This window comes from Mytilus galloprovincialis, chromosome 10 (genome assembly GCF_965363235.1).
Source record: "Mytilus galloprovincialis chromosome 10, xbMytGall1.hap1.1, whole genome shotgun sequence".
Classification (NCBI taxonomy): domain Eukaryota; kingdom Metazoa; phylum Mollusca; class Bivalvia; order Mytilida; family Mytilidae; genus Mytilus; species Mytilus galloprovincialis.
Genome location: NC_134847.1, coordinates 67,981,302 through 67,994,567, shown reverse-complemented (window position 1 = coordinate 67,994,567; position 13,266 = coordinate 67,981,302). Strand labels below are relative to the sequence as shown.

The window sequence follows — 13,266 nt, the reverse complement described above, 5'->3', positions numbered from 1 at the left end:
TATTGCCAGCTCTTATTTTTATACTTCATGTCAAAATGCCAGATTTTGATTGGCTTATACGAGGGTGTTAATTTACTCTATTACCCTTCATAGAGACGCTTGATCAAGTGTACGTTTTAATCAAATACGACTCTATCCTATGTCAAATACTCTATTACCCTTCACGAAGACGCATGATCAAGTGCGCGCTATATTAAATACGACTCTATCCTATGGCAAATACTCTATAACCGTTCACGGAGACGCTTGATCAAATGTGAGCTTTATTAAATACGGATGGATGTTATGTACAAGACGTCATAGTTTATTACTTTGAATTTGAAATTTAATCGACAGTAATAACAGAACATTCAGTATAATAAATTAAATAACACACATCTGAGAGGGTGATAGAGCAGATAGTTACCCATCGAAAAGACATTGTCAACCTTGGCTTTGCCGCGGTTGACAATCTTTTCTCGGGGTAACAATCTGCTCTATCACCCTCTCAGCTATGTGTTATTTATATAATGTCACCTGTTATATATATCAAGTATCAAGGAGTGATCAAAACGCGACAAGCGGAAAACGTGTCAAGCAATTCAAAACGTGCACTTATAATTATGTCTGTAGAATCGACATTAACTCCTCTTTTACATGTATAATATAATATCAGACATGCCATGTGAGTTCATTCTTTCTATGGGTAAACAAATGGGTTTTCTATCTCACCATATTATGCTTTTTATACATGATAGATTAATGAAAATTTTGGTTCCTATTCATTAATATATATCCCAGTACAGCATCTGTCGTACCTTTATCACAGTTTTTTCCATTGTATCCTGTTTGACAAAGGCATACATAACTTGAAGGATCGTGGAAACATCTACCATGTACACAGGGTGAACTAGAACAAGCTAGAAAGAAAAAAAAGGAATTAAAAAATAAACTTTAAATATTTTAGCAAACACTCAACCATCTCCTTAACCTGAAACATAAGTGTAACACCAGTGCATCGTCCGAACAAACTTTTAAAATGCGTTGAACTTGTTGAAAAGGGATAAGCTCATCTGATAGATACAAAGCACAAAACTTAACTCTTAACTAATGTATTATACTGAATCAAAAATCCAGTCATTTCCAAAACAATGTATATCGTTTAAAATCTCTGTATAACTTCATAATGTATTTTAGCTACTATGTATAGAAATCACTTTCAAAATAGACACAAAAAAAACATTACTAAAGGAGAAGGTCCGATAAAGACCGATTTTGGCTCACATTTCAGGTTCATCTGATGAAACATGTTGGACACTTTCGAAACACTTAAGTGTCTACTTTAGTCGGATCAATTAGTATAAGTGAAAGATATTAACTGCTTTAGTCACTAAAAACGCCATAATATGTCACTTTTCAGATGGTTTTTGTTCAAAAATGAAAGTGGCCGCATCCGTGTTCATTCTCAACCTTTATATATGTTATGTATTACATCAAGTACAACTTACATTTAAATATTAAGAATGAACACAAATGCGGCCACTTCCATTTCAAAGGGAAAACGTCTTAAAATTGACCAAAAATGCAAACATTTCAAGGATTTCAGTAATTTAGCAGGACTCAATGATGCTAGTACCCGATATATTTGCATTGTATTGTCACAGCCCATATCTATTTAGCAGAAGTATTCTACTTTCAAATTAATAGCTAAAAGTTTACCTTTTATACAATTATGTAAAACTGCTATATTTTGGGACCAAAAAGGGGTATTACTGGACCTACTCCTTTTCTGCAATTCAGTTAGTTGATTTTGTTCAAGTACTTGTTATGAATTGTTTGGAGACGCCAACGTTTGAAAGAAGCGTTATAAACATTATTGCATGACACAAATGTTTTAACATGCATTGGATTTATCCTGAAATCATTGTGTATTTATTGATTTTTATTTCAACAGCGCCCGGTGGATTAACTCCAATCTTTTTAAAAGATATCAAATTTCAAAAATAAAGAAATTTAGAGACTTGTTCTGTTGCTTCGCAGTCAATACTTAGGTCCTTTGACTTTACTTACAATCTGTTTGTACTGTTGGTGGTGTCGTTGTTTGCACTGAAAAAAAAACCCATCCATTATCGAATAAATATACATAAATAAGGAGATGAAGTATAATTTCCATGAAACATCTAATGAACAAAGACCAAAAGATTGTATATAAACAGACCCTGAATGAAAGCATTAGAATCAACTAAAACATAAATACTTGTCGATATATAATTATGATAAGGACAAACAAAAATCATATTATTCTTCTAATAAGTGGTGTTAGCAATTGCCGCAGTTGAAAAATAATCGTATTATAAGGCGATACACAAAGCAGAAGATGTAAAACCCTCGTCGTATTTTGAATTAAAACAATTTTCACTCACATGCTTGCCTATTTATTCTCTAACTTTTTATGTCTAATCTCACTTAAGCATACTTCTATTTTAAAAGGTGCTTAGTTAAATAAATCAGGGGGCTCCAATATCTAATTCATTGGTGAAACTATTGCTTACTTATGCGTTATTTGACTGTGTTGGATGTATAAGGAAGGGGACGACTTTGTTGGTGTTAATAAAGTCATGAAACAACTTTTCCGTAGGTTACATGTTGCAATCTTTCATTTATCAAGGTCGGACAACTATGTCGAAACTACCTAACGAGCTTTTGTACTTCTTGTACGACACGATGTTTTGTACTGAATTATTTATTTTTTTTAAATAAAAAAAGTAACCTCAAGGAAAGAAAATAAAGTTGTAATGTTTACGTTATAGTTTCATCAATGTCAATATATTTTTAACGTGAAGTAAAACAATTACTTGATACTTACTGCCATTACATGCTATTGGGTGGAGCTCAGTCTGTAGTGTGTGTAAAGCATTGTAGTCAGGAACAGTAAACATATGATTTCTATTCGTTGCTATATGTGAGAGCTCATTAATATCAATGCTGTTGCCTACCCCGATTGCATAAACTGTCATGTGTTGATGAAGTCTGTTTGCTTCTGTGATTGTAGCATCAACATTGAAAGAAAATCCATCGGTTATAACCACTAGAAAATTAGGAACACTGGATCTATCCCCTTCTTGGAATGTAAATCCATTGTAGAATATATATCTAAGAGCAGAATCTGTGTTTGTACCTCCAGGTATATATGGTATGTTGTTTATGGCTTGACGTAAAGGTCCTTCAGAACTATAATCATTCAAACTTATTTCTGTAGCAGCATTGAATGCATACCTGACCACGCCCACTTGAACCTTGCTAGGTCCTATATGCACAGCCTGTGTAAAGTTTACAATGAATTGCTTTTCTGTGTTAAAATTTCCTCCAACACTACCTGAACTGTCAAGCAGAAATATGACATCTGCTGGCCTTGTGTCACATCCTGTTTACAAAAGAGTTGGATTGTTCCTATACATTTACAAAATATGTACATTGTTGCATAAATTGAATGTTTTTAAACAGATCAAATTATCTTTTAAGGAATCTCTACATTTGCCAATGATCCTAAGCATATGAAGCATTGGGCACTGGCTACCTGTAGCATGTTCAACTCCGCTTCATTCTGTATTTATCGGTCTCAAGTCTGTATTTTGGTGAATGTCGTTTGTTGCTGTATGAATCATATTTGTTTATTGTTTATGGTTTTGTACATAATTCAGGCCGTTAGTTTTCTCGTTGAATTGTTTAATATGCCATTGTATGGACTTTAAAAGATGCTATGCAGTATAGGGTTTACTCATTGTTTGGTACCATCCAATGACCTATAGTCGCTTACTTCTACGTATTTTAGTCTCAAATGGAAAGTTGTCTCATCGGAAATCATACCACATCATCTTGTTTTATATCGTTCAGTTTTGATACAGATTAACATTCATGAAGGGTTGATTTCTTTTAAATAGAATTGTATTTTAGTCGCATTTAAGAAGATTTGAGTGACCCTCATTAGTAGCTGAAAGGCTAAAGCCGTAGCCAATGAAAACGCATGAAGGTATAAACAATCAAAGAGCAGATTGCTCTGAGGGATACGATTGCCATCGCTTTCATTGACACATGCATACATGTAGCTGGATAATATTATTTTCAAAACTAATTCAACTGCACATGTAAGACATGTAAAATGTAATTTACGTAATCTGAATAGTTACAAAATAGCCAATCCCGGATAAAAGTGTATGAACAATGAACTTAGGCCTATTGTGTTTTATTTTTGTACTATCAATTCCAAGTTTACTTTCCACAGCAGTCACTGAGACTCAGAGTAAGAGAAGGTATTTCACTTTGTATCTTATCACCTATTTCCCTACGTTAATTCTAGGAGGAACCCCATTCCTAACTCTTTAAATATTTAATTTCCTTTGGGTCAGTGATCATGACTCCTTTCCAAACACATTCCTCGGTTTAAATTGCGATCGTTTTTAATATAATACGAAGTTTATCGACAGAACGAGTTAATTTTTCTCAACGTGTTGTATAGTATTGTGATTCAGAATTCACGGAAGTTACTTCTGGAAGGGAGCCAACTCGAAACGATAATATGGAAGACTCCATTTCGGCTGAAGAGGTGTTGTAGTTACACCTTTACGATGTGGACTACATTTATTTTAATTTAAATGATGCATATGATTTAAAATTATGCAACAACAATAACCCTCAATAGCAGAAATACATAGAAAGGATCCCATGAGTTTTAAATTAATCAATTGAGTGGGGAATCCAGAGCAACCATTCAACCTAATACCCCTTGAAGTCAAGAAAACTATACGCATGCGCATAATTACCTAAACAAACCCTGGAGCAAGAACGTATATTAAATGTTAATCAAACGACCTAGATGGTTCTCTATTTCTTTATGGAAGTACAATATCAAATATCAGTTTCATAACGGTGACATATAAGAAAAACTCCACTTCAGTTCTTATATGACAGAAATAGATTTATCGGAATTCAGAAAACTCTCGCATTTTTATCAAAACTGGGGAATTCCCTCTGACGTGTCTAAATTTATAAAAAAAACTAAATATAAATACTGCTTAATTCTGATTATCCGTGTTGTTAAAAACACGCATATAAGTCAAGAGAAATATCAAACATGAAGATTATGAAAAGAACATTATAGGAAAGTTGTTTAAGTTCAATCCCTTTGTTTGTTTATACATTTTAAAGCAAGACAATCATAAGAATCTGAAATGTTCCTTAATGTTTAGAATAAAACGGTTGACGTGAGGGTATGGCCCTGAGCAAATAGTATAAGTCTACAGATTGCTTGAAAGCAATCGTATCCCAAAAATGATAGAATTTATAAGTGAACTAAATTTTGCCATTATTTTTCTCGTCTGAATTGTTTTACATTTATAATTTCAGGGCCTTTTAAAGCTGATTATGTGGTATGGGCTTTACTCATTGTTGAAGACCGTACGGCGATCATAATTGTTAATTTCTGCGTCATTTGGTCTGTTGCGAAAAGGTGTCCCGTTGGCAATCATACCACATCCCCTTTTTTTACATTTGTTAAAACAGAGCTGTTATACACAAGGTTAAGATGATTATATAACAGTAAATATTTCAATATACCTGGTATTTGTTGGTGAATACTCAAATGTATTCCAAATATGGAAATAACAAGGACTTGCAATTGGATTCTGAAAAAAAGACAACAACAGCTAAATACAAAGATTGACGAAAATAATTTCTTTTATAGCTACATGTCATTGTTTGTATTAGCAACAAATAATATAAACTGGCACAATACATATACATTATTTACTTTGAAGATAACTCTGGATAGAGTGTTAGATATAAAAGTTTTTTAGATTGAAAAAAGTTTTAGATTAAAAAGGTTTTAATGGTTGCTTATTATTATCAATTCTTGTAGTTTTCGTGTAATTCAAAATGAAAACTTGTTAAGGCGGAAGTTTGTTCACATTCTTTGAGTGACTATCAGATCAAATTATCTTTTAAGGAATATATACATTTGCCAATGATCCTAAGCATATGAAGCATTGGGCACTGGCTACCTGTAGCATGTTCAACTCCGCTTCATTCTGTATTTACCGGTCTCAAGTCTGTAATTTGGTGAATGTCGTTTGTTGCTGTATGTATCATATTTGTTTATTGTTTATGGTTTTGTACATAATTCAGGCCGTTATTTTTCTCGTTGAATTGTTTAATTTGCCATTGTATGGACTTTTAAAGATGCTATGCAGTATAGGGTTTACTCATTGTTTGGTACCATCCAATGACCTATAGTCGCTTACTTCTACGTATTTGAGTCTCAAATGGAAAGTTGTCTCATCGGAAATCATACCACATCATCTTGTTTTATATCGTTCAGTTTTGATACAGATTAACATTCATGAAGGGTTGATTTCTTTTAAATAGAATTGTATTTTAGTCGCATTTAAGAAGATTTGAGTGACCATCATTAGTAGTTGAAAGGCTAAAGCCGTAGCCAATGAAAACACATGAAGGTATAAACAATCAAAGAGCAGATTGCTCTGAGGGATACGATTGCCATTGTTTTCATTGACACATTTATACATGTAGCTGGATAATATTATTTTCAAAACTAATTCAACTGCACATGTAAGACATGTAAAATGTAATTTACCATGTTTACGTAATCTGAATAGTTACAAAATAGCCAATCCCGGATAAAAGTGTAAGAACAATGTACTTAGGCCTATTGTGTTTTATTTTTGTACTATCAATTCCAAGTTTACTTTCCACAGCAGTCACTGAGACTCAGAGTGAAAGAAGGTATTTCACTTCGTATCTTATCACCTATTTCCCTACGTTAATTCTAGGAGGAACCCCATTCCTAACTCTTTAGATATTTAATTTCCTTTGGGTCCGTGATCATGACTCCTTTCCGTACACATTCCTCGCTTTAAATTGCGATCGTTTTTAATATGATACGACGTTTATCGACAGAACGAGTTAATTTTTCCCAACGTATTGTATAGTATTGTGATTCAGAATTCATGGAAGTTACTTCCGGAAGGAAGCCAACTCAAAACGATGATATGAAAGACACCATTTCGGCTGAATGGGTGTTGTAGTTACACCTTTACGATGTGGACTACATTTATTTTAATTTAAATGATGCATATGATTTAAAATTATGCAACAACAATAACCCTCAATAGCAGAAATACATAGAAAGGATCCCATGAGTTTTAAATTAATCAATTGAGTGGGGAATCCAGAGCAACCATTCAACCTAATACCCCTTGAAGTCAAGAAAACTATACGCATAGTTGCAAGAAGGTGCTCCGTTGGCAATCATACCACATCCCTTTTTTTACATTTGTTAAAACAGAGCTGTTATACACAAGGTAGTTTTCTTGTAGTTTTCGTGTAATTCAAAATGAAAACTTGTTAAGGCAGAAGTTTGTTCACATTCTTTGAGTGCCTATCTCAAGTCACGAGATTTTAGTGAATAAAAAAAGAAGATGTGGTATGATTGCCAATGAGACAACTAAATAAGTTATCGATGGCTGATGTCTTTCATATTTGTTGTTTATTGTTTATGCAGAAGATATCTGACTATACGCTAAAGGTTTTCTCGTTGTAGAAGGCTGTACGATTACCTCTAGCTATTTGATCTCTGGTGAATTGTTGACTTATAAGCAAACATACAAAAACTTCTAATGTATACTAGTAACCGCCTTGGTGGTGTCTTGGTAGCAGGTTCGCCTAGAGTGCAAGGGGTTGTGTGCCCGAACCCCGGTATGGTAAAACCAAAGACTATATTTTTTTAGTTGCTACTCGTCCCCTCAGGAGTATATGTAGGAGCAAAGACTAGTCGGCTCGAACTCAGAATAATTTGTCCTTGTATGGAGACATGTCTTCACGATGACTGTTGCCATGTGAACTAGCAACATGAAAATCTGATTCAGCTGATACACTCATCATAGATACCAGGACTAAATTTTGTATATACGCCAGACGCGCGTTTCGTCTACAAAAGACTCATCAGTGACGCTCGAATCCAAAAAAAGTTAAAAATGCCAAATAAAGTACGAAGTTGAAGAGCATTGAGGACCAAAATTCCTAAAAGATTTGAGCGTCACAGCCTTGTATAAAGCGGGGTTATTATTCTTATGACATTAACAAGTCCTCATCCCCGCATATGCATTTAACCGATGGACGTTCAACAGCTAGTCATCATAATTTTATATTTATATCAACCGTGCCATATTTGTTCTGTGTCGAATCTGGCCAGATTGTTGTTTCTAAAAGAATGCGTTGTCTTTTCTAATAACTTTTACAATACTCAAAGAGACAGATAACATTGTATGATAAAATTGCATCAATGTTGGAGTGACAAAACTCACGATTTTTTTATCGAAGTTACTGCGAGCAAACCAAGCCTACATTTTGACTTACCTCTTATTTAGCCATGTAGATAGATTAGAATTGTTTTAAATTCGGACGAATTTATGAGGGAGAATTTAAGAGTCTTTAACTTTGTACTTGTTTGGCTTCCCAACTATTCTGATCTGAGCATCCTTGGTGAGTTATGTTTAGACGAAACTTTAATAAGCTTGGTACCTTTGAGAATTATCAATTGTAGAAGAAACAGGTGTCTGGGCAAGTTTTTCGTAATGAGAGTTACTTTTCAGTTGAGATTTTCTGGTAAAAGGGAGATAACCATATTTGAATTATTTCGTCATTTCAAGTGCCTAACATGTATGAATAATAGGTCCAATACTTTAAGGATGTTTGCTTGTCATGTTTTGGAGTTTTTGTCAGATTTTCGAAATCCTCTGGTTTTATCCATTTCAATGCCTTAAAAAATTTTGCCCATGAACCCCCATATTTCGTTTTATAAATCTTTTCCATGTATAATTATAAGCAATTTGTAAAAGTTTTATAAATTTTTATTTCTTTTTTGATAGTTTTTGAGAACTTTAACTGGTCAATGATAAAGCTATGAAAAGTCAAGAGAGAACATTTTCCCGCCGAAATTTCAATGGCTAATAACTCAAAAACAAGCACATTGATCCCTTTTTTTTGTTGCTTTTTTGCTTTTTCAATTAATCCCCTATCAATATATACTAGTTTTATGAAAAGTTATCTATTATGAAACCGAGCAGCAGACTTCCTTAATTAAGTATGTTGAGACGTCTCTGATAGGGGGAGATACAATATCAAAGAATGCACGCAGTAACTGAAGGAAACTAATACCATTTTTGTTTGTGTTTTTTGATAAGGGAGCTCTGCAAAAAAAAAAAAACAGCTAAGTTCTTTGTGTTCAGAAGATTTCTTGGTATTATTTGTAATTTGACGATTAGCAACTTTATCCTTGTACTAAATATATATCTGATTGAAGATAATGTATTCCGACATTAAGGTTGTTACATCTTTAGTCTTTCATTCATGTTATTGATAATTTTGTTTGGTGTCACAATAACAGGAAAGATATTTTTCATATTATTCTTAGCCTTTTCTAGGAAATCAGATTTCTTGTCTTAAGATATTAAAGAAAATTAGAGAAAAAATTATTTGATGATAACTTCCGTATTGTGTCGTAACCAATAGTGTGTTATCCAGAGATTTCAACTACAAAAATCAGAAGAGAATGTATGACACATTATTATTCTTATTATTAATTCAGATTCTAATAGATATAAGATTTGAGATACCCGTATGTTGCAAGCCAGCCTAAAGCAAATGATGTTTAAGTATCGGAACACATAAAGAGGACGAAAAGGATTCAAATAGTGCGGTTAATTTTTGTATACAGAAAAATTTAACGTCTTTTTACTAGCAATGAAGGTTTGTTTACACCGTATAATCTAACATTATTTACAACGTGAGCAATTATAACATAGTAAGTTAATTTTAAAAAAAAAACAGACATTTTAACATTTTTAGATAAATGGACACAAATGTTAACGGTAATTTTGTTCGTCACTGGTAGAAAACTAATTTATAACAAATATACGTAGAAGCATCCGCCTTTGTAGTTTCACGGTTGGTACTAAACAATTACATGTGTATTTGACTACTGTTACACTTAATCTGACGTAGAAATGGGGGGAAAAATCATAATTCATAATCTAGGTTTTTAGAAATTCAGTTACATTGGCAAATCTTTATTAAACTGGAGGGTTTTTTTTATAACTTAACATTTTGCCTGTAATTCAGGGAAAATACGAAGTTTCTGTTCGTGTCGTTTAAATGAAAATAAACTCCAGGTTGAAATTTTCGCTAAAATAGGTTAAAATTCTGGCGCTCAAATGGGTTCTACTTTGGCGCTCAAACGTCCTATTTTTTTCGCTAAAATGTCCTATAAATGCGCTCAAATGTCCTCCGCCGGTTGCAAAAAATAAATCATAACCACATAAGTCGATGCCAATTAAACATGTCTTTGTATGTCACAAGACATAAGTATTGACGATACGTATTTTTACTTACTTTCTAAACATAAGTGGCGTTCTCACTATTTACACATTAGTGCTGTACTCACTTTTTTAACATAAGTGTTGTACTCACTTTTTAAACATAAGTGTTGTACTCACTTTCTAAACATAAGTCCTGTACACACTTTCTTTACATTAGTGTTGTACACACTTTCTAACCATAAGTGTTGTACTCACTTTCTAAACATAAGTGCTGTACTCACTTTCTAAACATAAGTGTTGTTCGCACTTTCTATTCATTGGTGTTGACTGTACTCACTTTCTAAACATAAGCGTTCTCACTTTCTAAACGTGTTCACACTTTCTATTCATTAGTGTTATCTGTACTCATTTTTTAAACATAAGTGTAGTACTCACTTTCTAAAATAAGTGTTGTACTCACTTTCTAAACGTAAGTGTTGTACTCACTTTCTTAACATAAGTGTTGTACTTACTTTCTAAAATAAGTGTTGTACTCACTTTCTAAACATAAGTGTTGTACTCACTTTCTAAAATAAGTGTTGTACTCATTTTTTAAACATAAGTGTTGTACTCACTTTCTAAAATAAGTGTTGTACTCACTTTCTAAACATAAGTGTTGTACTCACTTTCTAAAATAAGTGTTGTACTCATTTTTTAAACATAAGTGTTGTACTCACTTTCTAAAATAAGTGTTGTACTCACTTTCTAAACATAAGTGTTGTACTCACTTTCTAAAATAAGTGTTGTACTCACTTTCTAAACATAAGTGTTGTACTCACTTTCTAAAATAAGTGTTGTACTCACTTTCTAAACATAAGTGTTGTACTCACTTTCTAAACATAAGTGTTGTACTTACTTTCTTAACATAAGTGTTGTACTTACTTTTTAGAACATACTCACCCCTTCTCGTCCAATGAAAAGTCAGTTTTTTGCCCTCTAATTTTCATAGTACATGGTTTTCCATGCACTATGAAATGCTATATATGAATGACTTTTCATTGTCAGTTAATTATGAAAGTGAACTCTTAATAGCTGCACTAACCAAGTGTACAATCCCCTAAGGCATTTTCCTTGGGAAAATAGCCTACTGATTAAAGATGAAAGAGCGAAGATTATAATAAAAACTGTTTGAATTTTGCAAAATTTCATGCATTTTCTAATGGTACACTTATATAGAATACACCAAAAAAAAAATTGTAATGATAAATAAAATAATATTTATTAAATTTATATACCTTACATTTGAGGGAATTATTTTCTTTTTCTTTCAAAAAACACAATGCCAGACTGCTGATATATAAAGCAAGATTGTTTTCGGAGAAACACAATACATTTAAATTTATCAATGAAAAGTAAGCATTTAATGTTGAAGGGTCTGAATTCATATATTCATACAGAGAGTTTTGTATTTATAAAAAAATATCAAATTTCAAAAAGCGGATTTATATAGCACTGTGTTGCTTTTTAAAATAAAAAAAACATCAAAAGATATATAATATTAATTTTTACCTGAAGAAGAAGAAAAACAATTTATCCTTCACAAACTATATATATGTCAGTGCTATTTCATTTCATCCATTGAAATGATCATTACCTATGTTTTATATTTAGTTCATTATAAAAAGTGAACTCTTATTTAGGTTTGAATATTACAATGAGAAAGGATAGTTTTGTAAGGTCACTCAAAAGTGTGAATATGTTCTAAATTGGTCAGACAATACTTGGTCATGTTTTATGAAGATTTAAGCCCTCGGCTTCGCCTTGGGCTTAAATCTTCATAAAACATGACCAAGTATTGTCTAACCAAAAATAAAACATAAGTATTGTACTCACTTTCTATGCATAAGTGTTGTCCTTACTTTCTAAACATAAGGGTTGTACTCACTTTCTAAACATAGGTCACTTTCTAAACATAAGTGTTGTACTCACTGTTTAAGCATAAGTATTGTCCTTACTTTCTAAACATAAGGGTTGTACTCACTTTCTAAACATAGGTCACTTTCTTAACATACGTGTTGTACTCACTTTCTAAAATAAGTGTTGTACTCACTTTTTAAACATAAGTGCTGTACTTACTTTTTAAACATAAGTGTTGTACTCACTTTTTAAACATCTTTAAATAATTGAGTCCTATACCCTCAACCACTACCCTCCTTTGAGACTTACGTATACATTGTACTTCTTTCAACCAGGAAATTAGAAATAGATAGTGTAAAATGAACCTATTACTTGGCCAACACTTACGTACGTTATAATGATTACATACTGTTGATAAGAACAAGAAAGTCAGTATAATAGTCGTGGTGTTGTTTTTATCTTTTGGTCGTTTTAACATGTTTTAAGTAAACATGTTTTGTCTGCATTTCTATTATTAATTTAATACACGACAAACTTGCAAATTCTCATATCTAGTTCAGATATTCTGTATTCTGTATTCCCTGTTTATAGGATTTAAACCTACGCTGTATATATAGAAATATGAAAGTGTACTATAGTAATTAGGATATATTAATTGATAATTGAATTAACGGAAGTCTTATAATACAGTTTATAGATACAGTCTAAATGAACATCCGACTATGTTTCCAAAAGTCGCTTCAGTTTTAACTTTTGATCATTCATGATTTGAAATTTTTAATTGATTATATTTTATTTTATATCGGTTAAGAATAAGCTTCTTTTATTGGATAAAAAGGGGCCACATGACATTCATTATTCTTCAGTAATAAATTCAATCGGTCGTTAACAGAATAAAACGGACCAGAAAACCGGTCGTTAACACACTTTTACATGATAAGGACCGGTGGCGCGTGGTTCCCGTCTGATAGTGACCGGTGGGGCGTGGTTTCCGTCTGAT

General features: G+C 32.6%; 1 protein-coding gene across 5 annotated transcripts in view; it reads right to left on the bottom strand.

The window, feature by feature from the left end:
- LOC143048209 (von Willebrand factor A domain-containing protein 2-like) overlaps window positions 1–12,661 on the bottom strand; it is a 45,734-nt gene extending 33,073 nt beyond the window's left edge. For 2 of the 5 annotated variants that reach the window (XR_012969764.1, XM_076221755.1), the window contains exons 1-5: window positions 12,512–12,609; window positions 5,593–5,660; window positions 2,846–3,403; window positions 2,050–2,085; window positions 798–899 (exon numbers count right to left, since the gene is read on the bottom strand). Coding sequence is in view for 4 of the 5 variants with exons in the window: in XM_076221755.1 (XP_076077870.1) it covers window positions 798–899; window positions 2,050–2,085; window positions 2,846–3,403; window positions 5,593–5,660; window positions 12,512–12,522 (775 nt within the window). In the remaining variant the exon portion in view is untranslated. Of the gene's footprint in view, window positions 1–797; window positions 900–2,049; window positions 2,086–2,845; window positions 3,404–5,592; window positions 5,661–12,511 lie in introns of all 5 variants that reach the window. The other 3 variants (XM_076221756.1, XM_076221758.1, XM_076221757.1) reach the window with 3 other exon arrangements.
- Between the last annotated feature and the right edge of the window lie 605 nt (window positions 12,662–13,266).